The sequence below is a fragment of the Medicago sativa genome, chromosome 3 (assembly GCF_051527215.1).
Source record: "Medicago sativa cultivar Bolivia chromosome 3, Bolivia_mono, whole genome shotgun sequence".
Lineage (NCBI taxonomy): Eukaryota > Viridiplantae > Streptophyta > Magnoliopsida > Fabales > Fabaceae > Medicago > Medicago sativa.
Window position 1 is genome coordinate 86936716 of NC_140751.1, and position 20467 is coordinate 86957182.

General features: G+C 32.1%; 2 protein-coding genes and 1 pseudogene across 5 annotated transcripts; 1 reads left to right on the plus strand and 2 right to left on the minus strand.

Annotated features, from left to right (window-relative positions):
* Positions 1-923: 923 nt before the first annotated feature.
* LOC146941399 (uncharacterized) lies at positions 924-5651 on the minus strand. Of its 3 annotated transcripts, none has more exons than XM_085755161.1 (7): positions 5233-5651; positions 5049-5147; positions 4341-4532; positions 4082-4201; positions 3831-3902; positions 3353-3583; positions 924-1630 (listed from the first exon to the last, which is right to left on the minus strand). In XM_085755161.1, the coding sequence occupies exons 1-6, from the start codon at positions 5560-5562 to the stop codon at positions 3359-3361; spliced, it is 1038 nt and encodes a 345-aa protein (XP_085611287.1). In that variant the 5' UTR covers positions 5563-5651; the 3' UTR covers positions 924-1630; positions 3353-3358. The 3 variants fall into 3 exon arrangements, with proteins under 3 accessions (XP_085611287.1, XP_085611289.1, XP_085611286.1); XM_085755163.1 differs by having other exon boundaries at positions 924-1636; XM_085755160.1 differs by having other exon boundaries at positions 924-1608; positions 5233-5650.
* LOC146941400 (Rhodanese/Cell cycle control phosphatase superfamily protein) lies at positions 1108-3258 on the plus strand. The gene is made up of 6 exons (XM_085755164.1): positions 1108-1428; positions 1522-1568; positions 1821-1913; positions 2082-2220; positions 2306-2408; positions 2947-3258. Exons 1-6 carry the CDS (start codon positions 1227-1229, stop codon positions 3059-3061), a joined length of 699 nt encoding a protein of 232 aa, XP_085611290.1. The 5' UTR covers positions 1108-1226; the 3' UTR covers positions 3062-3258.
* An 11889-nt stretch (positions 5652-17540) lies between the features above and the next one.
* Positions 17541-19546, minus strand: LOC146941401 (AAA-ATPase At2g46620 pseudogene; annotated as a pseudogene). The gene has a single exon (XR_015032370.1). The product of XR_015032370.1 is annotated as an AAA-ATPase At2g46620 pseudogene (transcript).
* Between the last annotated feature and the right edge of the window lie 921 nt (positions 19547-20467).

Genomic DNA, 20467 nt, shown 5'->3' on the forward strand with positions numbered 1-20467 from the left:
TATTTCATTCCTCTAAAGTGAGAAGTCGCTGAAAAAAAAAAATTATGATCATTGATTAAAGAGTTTTTTTTTTATTGATTGATTAAAGAGTTAATTAGATTTTAAACATGGTTATACAGCTTGTTATATATGTATAAGCATTGATCATAACTTCTCATTTTTACCTCTAAACAACTCTTTCACTTTTTAGATATGAAAAAACTTAGGTGTATTGGGTTTCAGGGACTCACCACGGTTAAGGCATATCACAAGACTCGTTGAATACTAGTCCAATGGTAAAAGTTTTGCCATGTATTAACTCAAGGTATTGATTTCGAATCCCTTCGAGGACGACTGTAAAACGACTATTACTTGAGTTAACCAGGTTTTTAAAAAGTTTGATACCAATACCATCATCTTATTTATAGTAAAATTGAAATAAAAATGCATACTCCCTCCATTTCAAAATGAGTGTCACTTTAGCCAAAAAAATTGTTTCAAAATGAATGTTACTTTCGGTTTTCAATGCAATAATAACTTTTTCTTTTCAATTGTACCCTTCAATTAATACCATGTTACACTGCTTCCAAAGTATTATTTTTTCTTTAATGAAAAACAAACCAATAGTTGATTAGGATAATTTGGTAAAATTGCTATGACATTTGACTATTTTATTTCATTCCTTAATCTGTGTGCAATTGGCTAAAGCGACACTCATTTTGAAACAGAGGGGAGGGAGTATATGAAAAACTGATGTTAAGTAAAAAGAATCATAATATTTTAAGAGACAAAATATAGCAGGAAACCCTACAAAAAAAAATAAAGCAGTAAAAAACAAGATAAATTTTGTAAAAAAAAAAACGAGATAAAAATATATTTAAAACATAAACATAGGAAAAATAGAAAGTACTAGTGTCAAGGCAGAGGGACAATACATCAAAACATTTATGCCAAAGACATAATAATGATTAAAAATATCGTATCAAAGTAAGCAAAGGAAAAAGAAAAGAAAAAAGGACAAAAATGATGATAATGAGGATATCCAAATAGCATGGGATTCCTAAAACATCGACCACAAATTCAGATTTTGTGGCAAAAATATCTACAATACGCAGATGCACATTTCTCACAACTAACCAAACAACTCACTTGACAACAGCCGCAGTAGTCTGATCCCAAGTACTTCCATTGAATTAACTACTTACACTTAAATATCTGTTTTTTCTGTTGAGACTGAGCTTCAAAGCATGGCTTTTACATCAACTGCTCTACAATATTCATCCACATCATATTTACAATCCTTGGTACCTTCCTTAGAAGGTACACGTGATCAAAATTCATGGTGCGTCAGAGTGAGATCATACAAACCCAATTCTCAAAAATCACAACAGAACTTTGCAAGAGGGATTACAATCCAGAGCGCAGCCACAAAACCAGCCAAGTCACCAGGTATCTGTTCTGAGTTACTCTTACTGAATTAAACCGTCACAGCACTTTAAAGATTTGATAGAAACTTAACTTCACTTTGTTTGGAGGTAATAGCTGAAGAAGAATGGAAAGTTAAGCGAGAATTGCTGCTGCAAAAAAGGGTAAAGCTCTACCTCTATCATCTGTGCCCCGCATACTCTCCTGAATGCACAAATAAGAATACCTGCATCTTTAGCATTTATATTAAAGTGCGCAATGAGAAATTTCATGATAACTAAAAGATTGAAATGTTTGGCGAAGCATATGAAATTCTATTTACTAATAAACAGCAAGGATCGGACAGAGTACAGTCTAAGGAAATGTGATTTCTCGTTTATATTACATGCAAGTTTATCTTTGATCTAATATTGTAGGTAAAAAGTGTGGAGCCAAAGGAAGCTCTGCGCCTTCAGAAAGAAAATAATTTTGTGATTCTTGATGTAAGGCCAGAAGCAGAGTTCAAGGAGGTTAGTGAACAAGTTTTAGAAGCCTTGTTTTCCAGCTCCAATGTACCTGTACATTCATGTTACATTTTCTGTGTCTCTCTTGTGGCTTCTACTTGGGTTTAATTGATTGTAATATAGGGTACTAAGAAGGAAAAAAAAAACTGATGGATTTGTCTATGATGAATGCAGGGCCATCCCCCAGATGCAATTAACGTGCAAGTTTACAGGCTTATAAAAGAATGGACAGCCTGGGACATTGCCAGACGTGCTGCATTTGCATTTTTTGGTATTTTCTCTGGCACAGAAGAAAATCCCGAGTTTATCAAGTGTAAGATGAATTTGCCTCAACGTGCATTTCTTGAATTCGTGCATTTCTTGTTTTCTAAAACTAAATATTTGATTCATGCGGCCAGCTGTCGATGAAAAATTAGATAAAAATGCAAAGATAATAGTAGCTTGCTCAGCAGGAGGAACAATGAAACCAACACAAAATCTGCCACAAGGTCAACAATCTAGGTATTAAACTATCTCTCTAGTCTGTCCCTTTCCTGAGCATGCTTTCATCTCCTTGGTTTTTCAATATTGCTCATATAATTTCATATATGCTGTAAGAATATATAATTTCATATATGCTGTAAGAATATACAGACCAAAACTGGTTGGCAACAATTTATGAAATCACTCCATTATTTACGCAAACCGATCCCAACCCACCTTTTGAGTGTGTTTGCACTTTATAACCAACATCAGATTCAAAGACATTTAAATTTTAGAGGACAGGATGAATGACATTCATATTATTGTAAACCATCCTGCCAATTTGTTACATGTGATATAAGACCAGAGAGAGTAATAAAAAGACAAATTAGTTCTTTATCGGCTAAAATACACAATGGAAGGTGCCTTTAATAACTTGGATTGCATGGATGTAAGAACAGAGAAAGTGATATAGCTGAAAGCTGCATGGTGCATACCACTTTTCATGCAATTATGAAATATAATATTCAAATCATCGATTGGCTGCTCTAATGATCACATTTTTGTACTTTCGTAGGTCTCTAATAGCAGCTTACTTGCTAGTCCTTAATGGGTACAACAACGTCTTCCATCTAGAAGGTGGGCTTTACAAATGGTTTAAAGAGGACCTGCCAGCTGTAGCAGAGGAGTGAATCTATTGCCAACATTGTGCATGCTGAGAAACCTGGACCTAGTTTTGACCATAATGAGGATGCTGATACACAAAGGACAGAATGGATGAATTGAAATGTAAACGTTGAACTGGTGTAGAAATTTAATATGAGAGAAAATGTCATGTTACATTGTCTAAAGATTGCCTCCATGGCGTTAACATGGAATGGTTTACTTATCAGCATTTTGCGATGCACCGATGCACATGAACCATGTTTTGGAACCACTAAAGCACACTGATTCAATAAGAAAATAGTATTTGTTTAACCTACCATTTCCTAAGCCTTTAAAGATGCTCTTGCCATTGCTAGGGCTCCATCATAACTTCGATTTCCTCCAATAAAACCACTCATGTGCACAAAAGTACAATCTGGGATTCCAGCAACCTCAGATAGCCTGTCATTTTCCAAACCCCTCCAAAGACATGGTAGTGGTTTTCTGTTCTCATATCTAGCAGGGGAAATTGCCACTGCCTGTATTCTCCATTTTTCACTCCTATCATCCTACAAGTAGAAATTGTATTCTTGTTTAAATTAAATCACAGATCAAATAGTAATTTATAATTGAATAGGAAAATAAAGAAAATTTTGGAAGTTTACAAGTTTCCTTGATTAAGATTTAACAGAAAATAACCAGTGTATAGGATATTCAAAATAAAGTGTAAAGGATTTATTGGGAGGGGATGCTAAAAATGACAGATGCTTATATTCAATTTCAGATTGATTGATTAACTAAGCCAAACAAACCTACCTGGTAAAGAACATATTTGATTGAAGGGTTGATTTTCATTTCCTCCTCGAGCTCATGTATGTGAAGTTTCCACTGTGGAATGAGTGAGAAAAAATAATACTAAAAAGGATATTCAAAAGCCAAAACCAAATATTGCTTTCCCTAACAGATATTGTTCTATACATCTTGATTGGTATGTATAGAGTAAAGTATCACTGCTATGAAGTTATTAAAAAATTACGTCTGATAAATTAAATGGCTTGTGTGCTTACAGGACAAGATCGATTTAGTTTTATGATCTCTCCACTAGAATCAATAGTTTCTCTTGCTGCAAGACACTCCATAACAATAGACCGTGCCGGTAACCATGATTTTGCATAATAATTCACATTCTGTAACACAAGAGGAAAAAAAATATTATCTTTTTGCCAGAAACTCAAATGATTGATCAGCAGGAAGTAAGAAACAATATAAACAATTAAACACAGGGAGCAGCAGAAATCAAATATGGACATTCCAAAACAGTCTCACCTCCAAAAACTCACCGCCAGCCAGAGCCATTGCCCGATGAAAGGCCTCATTCTCTGCATCAGCTGACTGATCAGAATCTATCCAGTCCAAATTCAATCGTTCTATTCTAGATGCCAAGCCTGTGTTGATTATGTATTTAGGAGATTCTTTCAAGTCATATTGACTCACTCCATTATCCACAGCATCAACTGCCTTAAAAATAAAACAGTATTTTTAACAGACAGAAACATCTCAAGACTAATTAATTTTAACCGCCAAGATTTCAAGAATGAACACGAAAATGTGAATGCATAGCAAAACAGAAATAATACTTTGACATCAAATTCAACTAGTTAGTTAAAGCGATTCAGTCTAGGGTTAATGAATATAACACGTGATCGTAACTCACTAAATCACAATTTTGAACGAAAATGACCACGATTTTCAGGTGTATATTTAAACACATAATGTAGTTAACGAATTTTCATGCATATTTTAACACTTAAATCACATATATTTGATTGTAATTTATATGAATAATAGATATACTTAACAATTGAAAATTATGATTAGTGACGGTTAATCAATTGTGACACCTTGTTATATTTATTAGCAATCTACTGAATTTAATCATCAACATATTTTAAATGTGTTAACCATATAATCTATTGTTGAAATTTGATGTCAAACTTGTGTAAAAATAACACAACTCATATTAAAATTAGTTACCTCAACAAAATTTCTATATATAGCTGGGTATAATTGGTGTACATGAGGATGATCTTCATCAAGATGAAGCACATTTGCAATTATCTCCAATCCAAAATGCTACATTATATAATCATGAATTATTAATTAATATTGAATAATGAAACGAAAACAGCAAGTGATTAAATGAGAATGGAAGAAGAACCTTGTAGACAAGTCCAGCACTACTAAGCTCAGTAGCGAAACCGTTCCCAAAGACTTGATCGAAATCCCTTTGATGATGATCGTAACGGTGTCGTATCGGGTCATAAACGCCTCCAACGTCGACTACAGCATCCAATGCTGCGAGAAGGTTTGAGTCTCTCGTTCTAACGATATCGGCGCCGGAGAAGTGGTTAGAAAGACGAAGCATGAAGCAAGCGAGTGCTTCGTCGCAGTGGAAGGTTCCATTGTGAGTGCCCACGCGCTTCGCGCGTGATGTGGAGAAAGATGATGATAGAATGCTTCGAAATGACGGAAATGTCCTGTGCCACATTTTCGCAACTTCGACCTTTTTTTTTTCAACTTTCTCTACTGTGTTTCAGAGAGCAAGGGAGAAGAAGAAACTGTCTAACGACGTCGTTTGTCAGTTTTTCTTGAGAGAGACATAGTTTGGACTTTGGGCTGTGTAGATGGGCCTTTCTTTTCGTTTTGAATACTAAGGATTTTACTTCTACTATTTTCACCCTCACTCGTTATCAAGTTACCAACCACACCCATTTTATTTTTTGTTGCTATATTATCTATGAAGCCCGGATACTCCAAAATGGTGCCGTACCCGTGTCGGATACGTATCGGATACCGATACTCCGCGGATACTCCCGGATACGTATCCCAGAAGTATCCGAATGATTTAATTTAATTTTTATTTAAAAATATATTGGATACCTTAAGGATACGTTAAGGATACTCCCGGATACGTATCCCATAAGTATACGAATGATTTAATTTAATTTAATTTAATTTTTATTTGAAATTTTTATTTGTATTTTGATCACAAGTATTAATTTTTGTAAATTGGGATCATTATATTGACCATTACTTGAAAAGGGTGACTATCTTCATACTACCTTAGTATCATCATGGTGCAGGTTGTTTATATGATATGTTTTGGTTTAAAGGATGCTATCTTAGTTGGTGAATGGTCCATTGTATTTTGACTTGGTGTAATTAGTTTTAAGATTTCACGCTATTTATTTTTTGTGCGTTTATGTCTAATATATATATATATATATATATATATATATATATATTAAAAAAAATTGTAAACATATCCAAGCCGTATCGTATCCTAAATTTCAAATTTTTGACGTATTCGCGTACCCGTATCGTATCGTACCCGTATCCGTATCCGTATCGGGGCTTCATAGTATATTATATTTATAGATACCTCCGTCATGGAATTTATTGGGAACACAAGGTGAATTTTCTCCTTTCAATTAAATTTTTTCATACACAAAATTCAAATATTGAACGCTGATCACTTGTTTAAAAACTCCAATTCGTTACCACTTGAAACACTCATAAACCCATTTTTCAACTTTTAAAAAATTAATTATTGGAACATTTTTTAAATAAACAAATTTTTAGAGTTCAAATGTTTTTATACCTTATAGAAATATATAGATCATAATGGTGTTGCTTCAAAAAAAAAATCATAATGGTGTCAGATAAATAAAACTTGAAGATAGGTTTGTTCTAAACAAAAGACAAATGTTATTACATGTCATAAGGGCACATGTTCTGAAGTTAACACAACTACCCGAGGTTAGATAGAGCTAGGTCAACATCCAATAGAGCTTCAACATTATCTTCTTGTATGGTTTGCAAATTCTGGAAGCTAGGAGACAATAAACTTGTAATATCCTCTAATCAAGCTTCAAGCACGGGAGGGGATTGTCTCCCGTGAGTTTGTCTCCCGTTTTCTCCAGTGGACAAATCTCTGCCCTTCATTCAATTTAATGCTAGATCGATGGCTGGAATTAAAAACTCTTAAATATGTGTTGTACTGGTGAACAAATCTCGTTTTGTGTCGTTTTTCACCTTTTCTTCTTTCCTTTTTATCCACCACCAGCACCATACATCACAATCAAACCAACTTCTAATAAATCCAATAGGAAAGATTGAACCATCAATTTTAATTTTCTCTAGGTGATTGACAAAGGTAGAAATTGAATTGAAGTTTGGACTGAAACTTTGGCAAAATCACATCTTCAAATATAATACCAATCTCAGAAACACCATGTTAAATGCGTAAAAATTCTTCTGTCAAAGCGTATAAAGATGTTCCAAGATTCTTCTACAAGATTTCTTGTATTTATTCTGTTATATGACCACAACAATAACAACAAACATGATTGAAATTGCAATGACAATGGCACCTGAAGGACAACATATTTGGAAGGGGTGTATGGTTAATGATGGTACTAGAAATACTGACTGCAATGGAGCACGACGGCGACGGCGACGGCAACCGAAAGATGAAGCGGTTTGTATTATTACACAAAGCAAAGCAAAGACGTGAAAAGGGAAGGAAAGGAGTAGATCCAAAACAACACATATTTAAGAGTTTTTAATTCTAGCCATTGATCTAGCATTAAATTGAATGAAGGGCAGAGATTTGTCCACTGGAGAAAACGGGAGACAAACTCACGGGAGACAAACACCTATTTAATTTATTTGAAAACTAGCATGGACACCCGTGCCAAGCACGGGCTAGAATGTCGTTATATTTGATGGAGGGAATATTGTGATGTATCAGGTGTTACTTAAAATTTTAGATGGAGTTTTGGTTGTATCATTATCACTTGTGTGGTTTCTCTTTATCCAAATTGTCGATCTACATCAACGTAGGCTCCCACAGAAAGCCCAACGGTGGTATCACATCCGGGTTCGACGTTGTGGGGGATCGAGAGTTGTTCTTGGTGGTGGACTACAGACACAAAGATCCTAACACTTAATGGAGAGATGTTAATGTCTCAAGTGTGAGTTAAAATTCCGTATTGTATGCAAGAGTAGATGTGAGAAACATATAAGTGAAATGACTCATATACATAATGCCTTAAGACTTTGAAAGAAGATAGGATGTGAATCTCTATGCTGTGATTGATCTTAGCTTAATGTGATAATACAATCCATTGTAGGATCCTAGCCTAATGTGATGATTTGTTTCGTTATTTTTTGAGTGTCATTTGTTTAATTTTTCATCTTAAATTTTAGTTTTTGAATGTGATTAGCTTTCATGCACAAAAAAATAAGCTTTGTCATTTCAAATTCCTTCACTTATGGTATTTCATGGGATCTTGCAATGGAAAAATGTATATGTATGATGAGTTGACAAAATACATATTCGTTAGACATTTTAAATAGATGTACATATTTTCAATAAATCTAATATTTTGGTAGCATAATTGCCCAGTAATATTCAACTTCTTCAACAAATCCATAAAATCACCAGCAATTCATTATGTTTCTTATGCTCTCATGAATAAAACGCACACTCCTTATTTTTTTTCTTTTTTCATTTCTATCAAGTTCAAATTCATTTTTAATCTTCTTTTCTTTTATAATTTACTTTATCTCTTCTCATGAAAGAAAGAAACAAACACCCCTCTATGAAACTGCCGCCAACCCACTTTTTTTTACCATGTCGTGTCTCTGACCTTATGTGATATCTCACCAGATCACATACATAATAGTCTCACGCTTAAGGGAGAGATGTTTATGTTTCATATGTGAGTTAAACTTGTGTGCAATAATATACATTGAGTAACATATAAGCAATAAGAACAATATACCTAATGTCTTAAAATTTTACGCAAAGATGTGATGTCAATCTCACTTGTGGAGTTTCTCATAGTCAAATGTGATGGTCCAACCCATTGTAGACTCCCTCAGAACTCTAAACATTATAGTGAGTTAAACTTGTGTGCAATAATATACATTGAGTAACGTATAAGCGAGAAGAACAATATACCTAATGTCTTAAGATTTTACGCGAAGATGTGCTGTCAATATCTCTTGTGGAGTTTCTCATAGTCAAATGTGATGGTCCAACCCATTGTAGACTCCCTCAGAACTCTAAACATTAATTTTTTTTTCTTTTTTAGTTTTTGAATTTCATTTGTTTAACTTTTTATATCAAGTATAAGTTTTTGGATGTCATTTGCTTTCATACAATTTTTTTATCCAATCAATATTATATCAAATACCTCCATATTTGGTCTTTGGGTGAACGAACATGCGAATGGAAAAATACAAATGTGTTATGCTAAATTGAAAAAGTACATGATTATTAAACATTTTATAAAGATATGGCGTTTTTTTAACCGAGTCTATTTTTTGGTGAAATATTTACTCTTAAATTTCCAACACTTTTTAACTGACCCATAAAATTGTCAGTAACTCGCTATATTTCCGATACTTCCATGGACAAAACACACACTATTTTTTTCCCTTATCATTTCTTTCATGTTCAAATTTCTTTTCATATTCTAATTTAATTTTATTGTTGCTAAATTTATTTCTCTCGTTTCATGAAAGATGGGAACACAAACTTCCCTCCGCAAAAACACCATTAATCCATTTTTTTTAACCATGTTGTGCCTTCGCCTAACCTTATTTGACTATCAACAAATTACAGACGCATTGAGCGTCTCACACTTTAGAGATATATGTTCATGTGTAAATTGTGACTTAAAGTTCCACATTATTGGATGCCAAAGTAGACGTTGAGAAACATATAAGTAAGATGACCAATACACCTAATGCCTTAAGGTTTTGGATAATGATGTGATGTCAATCACAATTGTGTGGTTTCACTTAGCCTAATGTGATAGTCCAACCTACTGTAGACACCCTTAGAACTCTCAACATTACGATAGACGGTTTCGTTAGTTTTGGGATGCCAATTATTTAATTTTTATATCAAATTTATGTTTTTGGGTGTTGTTCACTTTCATGCAATATTTTTTAATCAATCTCTAAGATATTAAATTCCTTATCCTTTGATCTTTGGTGGAATTTAACCATAGATAAACACTTAAGTGTTATGCTGAGTTAACAAAATATGTGCTTAGTAAATTCTTTATATGTTGTTGCGTTTTTTTACCCGGATCTAACTTTTTGGTAAATTAGTTTTTTTTAACGCAATCTAACTTTTTGGTAAATTAATTACACAAAAATCTTCAACTCCTTCAACAATTTCATAAAATCACGTGCAACTTACTTCGTTCTTTATAACCTCATGGACAAAATACACAATTCTTATTTTTTTTAACCGGTATCAGTTCTCTCAATCTCAAATTTATTTTTCATCTTCTAATTTCTTTGATCTCTTCTCATGAAATAAAGGAACAAAAACACACTTTTAGTAAATTACCATTAATCTACCTTTTTGATCATGTTGTACATCGGTTTGACCTTATTTGGCTATGTCACGTAATTACGGACACAGAGAATGTCACACTTGAGGGAGATATGTTATCGTGTAAAATAAGAGTTAAAGTTCTACACTGAAAGGAATAGTAGATATTGAATAAGATATAAGTGAGATGACTCACAAACGTGTGCCTAAATAATTTTTGAGAAATTGTGGTGTCGATATCATTTGTCTAGTTTTTTTTAGCCTAATGCAAAGATACAACCCAATGTAGGTTACACTTGCAGTCCCGGAATTATGATGATTTGTTTTGTTAGCTTTTGAATGTCATTTGTTTAATTTTTTATGTTAAATATTATATTTTGGAAGTCGTTCGCTTTCATGCAATTTTTATTTGTCAAGGCGATAACTTTTTTTTATTTAACCTCTATTATTTTAAGTTCCTTGACTTTTAGTCTTTAGTGGGATATGACAAAGGAAAAACGTTTATGTGTTATGCTGAGTTGAAAAATACATGTTTATTGTACATTTTAAATTGATGTGACATTTTTAATGAGTCTAATATTTTTGGTAGAATAATTACTCAGTAATATCCAACTCCTTCAACAAACTCATAAAACTACTCACAACTCACTCGTTTTCCTTGTCATTTCTTTCTAGTTCGAATAATTTTTCTAATTTAATTTCTCTCTTCTCATAAAATAAATGAGAAAAAAAAAACACATCTCTATGAAACCACCACCAAGCCACCTTTTTTACCATGTTGTGCCTCTGGCCTTATTTGAATATTTCATCATATCATAGACATAGAGAGTCTCACGTTTAAGGGAGAAATGCTAATTTGTCATGTGTGAGTAAAAATTCTATATTTCCAGCAAGATTTGATATTTATGAACATATAAATGAGATGAGTAATATACATATTGTCTTAAGGTTTTGGATAAAAATGTGGGGTTTCTCATTTTGAAATGCAATACCTTGGTATATGTTCCTCATCAATATTATTGGACATCCAACTTTAAATCTTAATTTGTGGTTTGAAATATGCAACTGTTAATATCATTCAAGAACTCAATTGAATACCATTTGCTTTGTAGCTTTTTATTTTGGTCAGATTGACAAACCAAATCAAAGCTAATATTTTCCTTCTCGTTTTCTGGAAACAACGATAGAATAATATTGTTAAAGTGCTCAAATGGGTCCAAAGTTTGAGCAAGTATCCCTCGCTCTTGATTTTTTTGGAGATCTATATATTTTCCAAATTATTTGGATAAAAAAAAGTCAATAAGGGAACACAATGAATAAGTTTGATCTAACCCACTTGTTTTGGCCTGGGACTACTTTTAAGGTCTCGTGTTTGATTCTCTCTGCTGCCTTCATATCAATTTTAAGGTCTCGTATTTTCTTTTCAAATCCATGTATCAATGCTTCATTGATTTTCAATGGAATATTGAAGGATGAACCGGTTGTACGAACACCTAGAATTAACATGTAAGCTATGACCCTAGGAAAAAATGGTCAAATTGATAATAGATTAGAGCCTCGTAAGTATGTGGATAGCAGTTCAATTTCTGCCTCATGTGTATGGAAAATATTCGGATGAGATGAGAGAACTCGTCTTATGTATCCCACAGGTTTTCCAACTAAGATTAGTCACTGCTAAGCGGTGATGTAAGCTTTATACCAATTTCATGATAACTCGAAAAAATATCAAATATAAAATTAGTTACCAAACTTAATTGATACATTTAATTAGTATATCTAATAAACATTAAAAATCAATATTTATTATTATTAATAATAATATAATAATAATAATAACAATAATATTTAAAAATTGATAATTTCAGCAAGCATTTATTTTGTATTATTTTCGACCAAAAATTTTCATCAATAAGTTAATCGATTGTTAGAGCATCCACAATGGACCTCTCCTTTTGGTTGCTTAAATGAGTCTCTATGTACATGTCACTTGCTCTTATAATTAATACTTAATAAGATTTAATCTTTCAAACTCTAGGAGTATATATGTTACCTAAATAACTCAAGGACTTTCTCTTAGTTCGTTCCTTTTATTTTTCTTTTGGTTTTCTTTACTTTTTATTTTTTTGTTATTTACTTTTTTCTTGGTTTGGTGTTTGCCCCTCAGCTTTTTGCTTAGCTTTATTGAGAAGGTTTTGGTCCATCCCCAACTCCTTTTGTTCTTGTTTCCTTTTATTTATGCATTTATAAAGTGATGCAGCTGGTTAATTGAACCCCATTTAACTAAAAAAATAAAAAATCTCTCAAACTCAACACTTCAAAAAATATTAAATGGGTCTTAGTAATAAATAATTGTTGTGCATTTTATATTAAATGTGTAGTTTTTTAATAAATAATAGTTGTTTTCAATAAGAAGTTATTACTTTCAGTTGCTTTAACATGTGCAATATTGCATCTAAAAACCCATAGGTCTAGCCACTGTATATGTTCTACACCTAATTTTCTAGTACTATCTAGTGGAGGTTCGGTTTAAAATTAACATAAAAAAAAATACACATTTGTTGGCTAGTGCCCCTTTTAAAATAGATATATTTTGATTAATGTGTATATACACTCTTTACAACTTTGTTTGTATGAGAGGTAGTACAATACATATATTATTGAGTAAACGTGTTTTATTCAAAATATTGATTGTTATAATGATTTTTTTAAATTACCATTTACATGCTCTTCAAAGTCAAATGAGGTTTGGGTTTTATCATTTTTTTAAAGTGAAAACGAACCAAACTGAATCGATGGTGTACGGTTTGGTTCGACCAAAACTGCATTTAAATAAAAGAGGAATTCCCTCAAAAAAAATAAAAGAGGAAATTTTTTTTCTTCAAATGTTTGTATTTATTTAATACTGAAAATAAAATATATGAAATTCCGTGAGAACACATAATTCAGAAATAAAGTTGCAATAAAAATTTAGATTTTTTTTAGCAAAATTCAAAAATAATCATCGTAATAAAATTCAGAAAAACTTTTGCAACGTAAGAATCTAGAATATGTCAAAAAAGAAACTTAAGAATCCAGAAGAGAAGCTGCAACAAAGAAAAATGAAACCCTAATTCAAAATTCTTATAATGTAACACTAATCCAAACAACACAAAGAAGAAAAATAAACAAAAGCATTAAAAAGACTAAAATACACACTTATTACATATGATTTGTGGTATAAAATGAGTAAATGACAAATTACCAAAAAAACTAAAGTTTGGCCCTGACAGTTAATATAGGATGCGCGACCTTGAACTGAATATATAGATAGGAAACTACTTTGTTCTCAATATTATAAAGGTCTCTGCAAAATAATGAACACGTTGTAAACAAAACCGATAAAAGAAATTTCAATAATGTTGAGTTTCCTCCCAATTAGAAGAAACACAACCAAACTGGAAGGAATTAAAGTCGATTAAACTGAGATATACTCTAGTTATAAATCCGATAAGTTCTTTGTAAATTTGAGGAACATTGAGTAGCAATATGGTCATCCGCAAACAAATATATGGGAAAATAAATATGTTACATTAATAGCAAAAGAAATTTAATGAATAAGATCATATCATTATATGATGAAAATAATGTCTCAAATGAAGCATTTTCAAAAATGATATATAGTAGACAATTATTTGGAACAAATATAAATCATGAGAGAATTGGAACAAAATATAAATCATGAGAGAAGATTCAAGATCCCTTTCGTTTATGCCTTTCTTCAGCTTCAAAATCAAATTCTCAACAAATTATTTGATAACTAACATTCTCCCTCTTATTTTCTCCTGTACAGCTAAAAATCCAACTATTAGCAATAAAATCATAAACCATGGTCACAAACCATGATGAAGGGGAACGGTCTGATGCAATCAACAATAAAATTTGATGAAATTGTAGGAACTAAAGGTGTTCTTCATCTTCTTACCGTTCTCAAAACCATTTTTGAAAAATAGTAATAGTGATGAGAATAGGATGGGAGATAAAGATCTGAGCTATTTTATTTCCTTTTTGTGACAAAAAGAATCATTACCTTTCACTATTTTATTTTGGTTTTAATTTGATTTTAATATGTGAGAAACAATTCAACGATAGTCTTGAATTAGACCAATTGTCAACATTCTTTTTTAGGACTGTTATAAGTGTTGAATAATTTTGAATTTAATTTCATTAATTGGCAGTTGATAGCTTCTTGTTTGATTTTTTTATGGGCAATTTCTTGTTTGATTTGATATCAGGCAATTAAATTTCTAGATATCATTTTGATCATAATAATAAATCGAATGATTTCTTAAAATAGAGGCAGTATATGGAAGTATGTGTTGAGACTGAAATACCAAGTGCTAAGCATATACCATGTAATGGCAATTTGAATTTTTCTAGCATTAATTAGCCTGACATTAATTAGAATGAGACTATAACATGCCACATGTACTTTTGAATGAAAATGGTTTCACTTGTTTATATTGTAGATTGTAGATGTAGATAAGGATACGGATAGAGATATTGATAGTTTAGCCGAGATTGTTGTCTTTTTTTTTTTTAATATAATTTTAAAATTAAAAAAAAATATGGGTATGAAATAAAGGCAAATAAATATTATCGATGTTGATGAGTGACTCAAACAACCATAAGTATGTGTTTTATCGTGCAATTTGTAAAAAAATTAACAAAGAAGTTTGAGTATGTGTTGATGGCAGAAATAAATAAATATGGGGAGATAAAAATGGAATGCTTGATTAGGTGATAAAGAGTATTTGATGCATGTGAACTAATTTATCAAATGAAATGAATGGATGAGATTTGATGTTAAAATAATTTATGTGAAATAATATATATATCAACGCCATGTCTAGTGAAAATGAGTGATTGACAATAGAAACGAAAAAACTTAATAAATTAAATCAGTTCTTTTGAATAGGAGCAAATGAAAATAATAAAGAAAATAGTGAGGTTTAGATAAAATTCATTGAAAAAAAATAACTAAAATAAATTTTCTACATTTTCGCAGTGGTTGGTCTTGTTCTACAACATACATGAATAGTTTGCACCACAAAAATGTAAGATAAAAATACAATATCTTGAGAACTATCAACTAATATGTTACCCAAAAATACTTGAGAATTCTCTGTTTTTTTTAAGGAAGAATTCTCTTTTATATGCACAACTTCAATGTTGGAAGAACAAAACATTGACATGCCTTTCACATATCTCTCATTATTAATAGTGGCAAAACACAACTTCAATGTTGGAAGAACAAAACATTGACATGCCTTTCACATATCTCTCATTATTAATAGTGGCAAAAAAAATAGTTTTTGAATGAAGAAATCTGATTCAAAACGTCTTTCAATTACGTCGCTTCAAATTAATAGAATAATAATGAAATTCATTAAAACGTGAAGCAAACTTTTTCAAAAGGTGTAAATATATATGGGGATGAAAACCCTAAAATTAACAGAGCCGACAGCTAAACCTATAAAAGGGAATCAAAATTCGGAAGGAAAAAAAAAAGGTGCCTAAATCAATTTGATAATAATGAAATCAATAAAATTGAATTGGTCAGGAGGTAGAAATATTTGCATTTCAAATAAATGATATTATAAACAATTTGTACGAAAGGAGATGCATATACAAATGATGAAAGACAAATTGACTATATATAGGAAAAAAAAACTCAAGACTGACTAACTTAATATGATGATGTGTTGATTACAATTCGATTGGATGATAATTAAGAATTATGTACCAACATGTAATTGGTACATATCTTGTCATAAGCCGTTAGAACTCGAGGGTATAATAGGATGAATATGTGAATTTGAACAAAATACATGGATCTATACAACATGTAGTGGAGTAATATCATAAATTGAATCAATTTTTGAAATTAGAGTGATGAAAAAAATATGTTAAGAAGAAAAGTGTTTCAATAAAATAAAAGAGAGATTTTGAGAATAATTTTAAAATTTTAGTATGAATTCTAAATGATGTGAAGATGTTTGAGACGGACAAACAATATTTATAGGAAAAAAGAAGCAAGTAAGTCACATCAATTATGCCATTAATTTAGTAATGAAATTACACATTAAATAACAAAAATAATTTGAATAAAATATTCCATTTATTTTTTTGTCATTATAAGCCTTTTAGTCAACTTGCATAATCATGTTAATTACATAAGTCTTGCACAAATCACATAATATGTACCAATTACACAAAACATTAAATGCACCTTTCAATTTAAGGATGCCATGTGTACTATCAAAATAAAATAGTGCAAATATATATAATAGAGATATTGACCATTTGAGAATTTAATGACGTACGTGCTGATATTCAACTATCAGTTTTTTTCTTTTCTCAAAGGGAGTAAGAATTGAATTTGATTAGCATTAATTGCGAACTATTTCATAACAATGCCACGTGTACTTTGGAATAGAGGATGATTGAATTGTTTATATTGTAGATTTAACATCATAGGCGTAGAAAACAAGTTAGATTGGGCAAGACTTAACTTAAGTAGTTATGACGTATCAAAAAATCTAAGGGCCAAATCATAGTTATCTATTACGGGATTTTGGTTAAGTTGTCCAGCATGTTAACCTACTTTAAAAAACCAGCTTGTTAGTTAAAAAAAATAATTTTAGAGTTGATTTTTTGGTCGGGGTGAAATAATTCTAGTGTAATTTAAACTTGATATAGGCTAATTTATTGACCATTGTCTATGGATTGACATATTTCCATCCTAAAACATCCAAACCGTGTATACATTGGAGCACCTTCTTTATATATTATTCTTGAAGCCAAAAGAATTTGATTTCTTCTTTCATGGTCAAAAAGTCCACAAATTAACGTAAGTTGTAGGGCACATTCCCAAATCAACGGCCTCCAATTGGAGAACTCTTATTCGTTAGTCAATGGCTCTAAAGACCTAATTACAAGTCTTACTGTCTCATTATCTTAAAAGGAATGTTGACCCAAATGAACTTATTAAAGTAGATTCTTCTTTCATGACCCTAAAATGGAATACAAGAATAACACGAGAGGTTGAATATGGATTCTTATATCAAAACTTAAAGTATCAAACAAACAATATGAATTCATTCTAGTTCAATCTGTCTAACCATAATTATTTATCTGTGTACATACAACAAACGAATTGTAAATTATAAAAAAAATAAAAAAATAAAAAAAAAATCTAAAATAAAAATCTGCAATAATTGTTAGTAGCAGCTAGCAAATAACTGGCAAACAACTTTACAATTTTCTTAAGAAAAACTAAAATATTCCAATCGGATCTAATTTATCCGACCCGCCCCTCAATTCTTGATGGAGTTTCTTTCTCAATGGGACCCGAATTAGGAACCGATTCATCCTTCTCCTTCCTCCTACTTCCCAACCGCAAAAGCCCATACAACTTCCGAAACTCCCTCACCGTATGAACACTCTCTCTACATATCACAGCATTCGTATCATTAACCTCTTCGGAGCTTCGACCCGAGCCACTATGACTCAACCTCTGCCCCGAACCGTTTGATTGAACCTGCATGGCAGTTATAACGGTTTTCAAAGCCCGGCTCGGCGAATTCCGGTTCGATATCATAATCTCACCAACCTCAGCAGGACTAAGCCGCGCACCGGTCTGAGAAAAAACCTCTTCAATCTGAGGGAAAAGCTTATGCTCCTTCAACCCTAAATAACTACTCGCTAGAATCTTGAAGGTGGAGAAATCACATAAGGGGAAGTGTATGTGAACATCGATTCTTCCAGGTCTTAACACCGCTTGATCAATCTCATCTTTTGTACCATTCATCGTGAAAACCATCACACGCTCTTCACCACAACATGACATGATTCCATCCATGAAATTCAACACGCTTGATATGTTTACACCCGTTGATTTTCCAGCTAATAAACGATCGAGATCTTCGATTAAGATCATTGATTTCGCCGTCGTTTGCATCAGGAGTGTTTTCCAATCTGAACCGTCGATTATCTTTGAAACATCGATGTCGTAGACGTCGTAACAGAGAAACTTCGCCATCGCAGCGACGAAGCTTGATTTTCCGGTACCAGAAGCACCGTAGAGAAGGTAGCTTCTCTTCCAAACACGGCCTAAACGGTTGTAGTATTGCTTTGACTTAATAAACTGATCTAGATCTGTTTTCACTTTGTTTTTCAGTTCAACATCCATCGCCACCGTTTCAAAGGTTGCTGGATGCGTAAACGGAACTGATCGCCACCTGTACGACTCGCCGGCGCCGGAATTCATGAACAATTTTATATCCTTCTTCCTCCTCTGTTCAATTTCGTCTGCTACTGAGAGAATGTGTTGAAAATACTGCTGAAAAACTCTACGCTTATCCTTTTTCTTCATTCTAAGCACGAGCGCAGAAGCGGAGTCGCCAGCAACGGTGTTGTTCGTCCATGAAAGCTTAGCTCCTAAGAAAGTATCATGAACAATTTGATTCGCGTCGAGGTGGAGAAAAATATCCGACGGATTGGGACCGGAGAACAGGTTTGTGAAATCTGCGTCTTGAACGGAAGGTAATGAATCAAGGTAGCTGAGAATTTTCCGGTAAAGTTGATTTTCTCGGAAATTATGATCATAGAGAGGAATTTTAAACGATTGATGAAGATGAAGACGATTTTCTAACGAAAGCCACCAATGTTTGAGAAAGTGTAAAGCAGAGGTTTTACGAAAGAAACGAAGGATTAAGTAAGAAAAAACGAAGATGAAGAAAATTGAAGAGATTGTCATGGAAGTGACCCCAAGCCAAATCATAATTTAGTTGAGAATTAAATAAATATTGATCTAAGATAGGGTTAGATTGAAGAATCAATGAATGGTGCGTGCGTTTGGATTTGGGAATATTGGAATGTAAATGTGTAATGTTGTTGATGCTAAAGTGTAAACGTGATGCACTTTGTATATATCATCAGTGTAAACTTTGAACAGGTCATTGTTTCCGTAAGGTCAGTTGCCGGCAAATTTAATATTGTTAATAATGAATTTAATTTAATACGTGTGTTCTTCCTTTGGTGTTTGATTTTCAATTTTTTTGACTCTTGGGAAGCTTACGGCCTCCTACGCTAACACATTTTTCTCTATTATTGTTCATTTTTTAGAATTAGAATTATTTTTTTATTTTTTTCTATAAATTCTGTTATTATCGAATAATGACGATGACTTCTTATGATAGATTGCTCATATTAAATCATTTCATGTAGTGGGGAACCTTAATTCAATAAAAAAGGATACTTCCTATTGGTAAGTTGTCTTACATCAAAATGGCTTATGTATTTTTTGTGATATGTGTTACTGTTATTATGCCAACAATCTATATCACGGGTTTTCTTAATGTGCTAAGAAGATAATACTCCATGTAACGATGGGTTGTTTTTAAATATTACATCTATGCTGTAACCAAAAAAAAATATTACATCTATGTTATATTAGTTAGTAATGTGCTAAAAATGAACTTCTTGTGGGTATTTCGAAGGACCAAAAGGACTTTTTTTCTACAATAATTAATTTATGGATTAATTAGATTTTTGGTTTCTTATATATTTTTTAGAGGGCTTCTTACACTTATTATTATAGGGTTCAATTTAGTCTCTAATGCATTAACAATCTCTTTGGTGGACATGATAACAAAAAAGATAAGATAATTGTATCATATTTTATCTCGTTTCGACCTTTTAATTATCCCCTTACTCTAATGATGTTTTGAGTGATTGTATAGTTTAAATCATCTAATATGTGTGAATTTATTTAGTTTTAACTATTATTTAGTTATTACCTTGAGGAGGAGCACACTCACAGATCTAATGTTAATACAACTAGAACAACCCAAAATTGTTGTTATTTAGAACTATTAATGCTTGTTATGGTTGATTTTGTGAAAAAGGTTAAGTACTTGTTGTGATGCTATAAGAAAATGCAGCGTTGAACTTGGAGGGAGTCTGGAGCTATATTGTTGAAGGGTCAAAGTGATGT

Coding starts and splice junctions, on each gene's coding strand:
- LOC146941400 (XM_085755164.1), top strand. CDS start 1,227: ATGGCTTTTACATCAACTGCTCTACAATATTCATCCACATCATATTTA. Junction 1,569..1,820: donor AATTGCTGCTGCAAAAAAGG/GTAAAGCTCTAC, acceptor CTAATATTGTAG/GTAAAAAGTGTGGAGCCAAA. Junction 1,914..2,081: donor CAGAAGCAGAGTTCAAGGAG/GTTAGTGAACAA, acceptor TGATGAATGCAG/GGCCATCCCCCAGATGCAAT.
- LOC146941399 (XM_085755161.1), bottom strand. CDS start 5,562: ATGTGGCACAGGACATTTCCGTCATTTCGAAGCATTCTATCATCATCT. Junction 4,202..4,340: donor CTGGCGGTGAGTTTTTGGAG/GTGAGACTGTTT, acceptor CTTGTGTTACAG/AATGTGAATTATTATGCAAA. Junction 3,584..3,830: donor TCAAATATGTTCTTTACCAG/GTAGGTTTGTTT, acceptor TTCTACTTGTAG/GATGATAGGAGTGAAAAATG.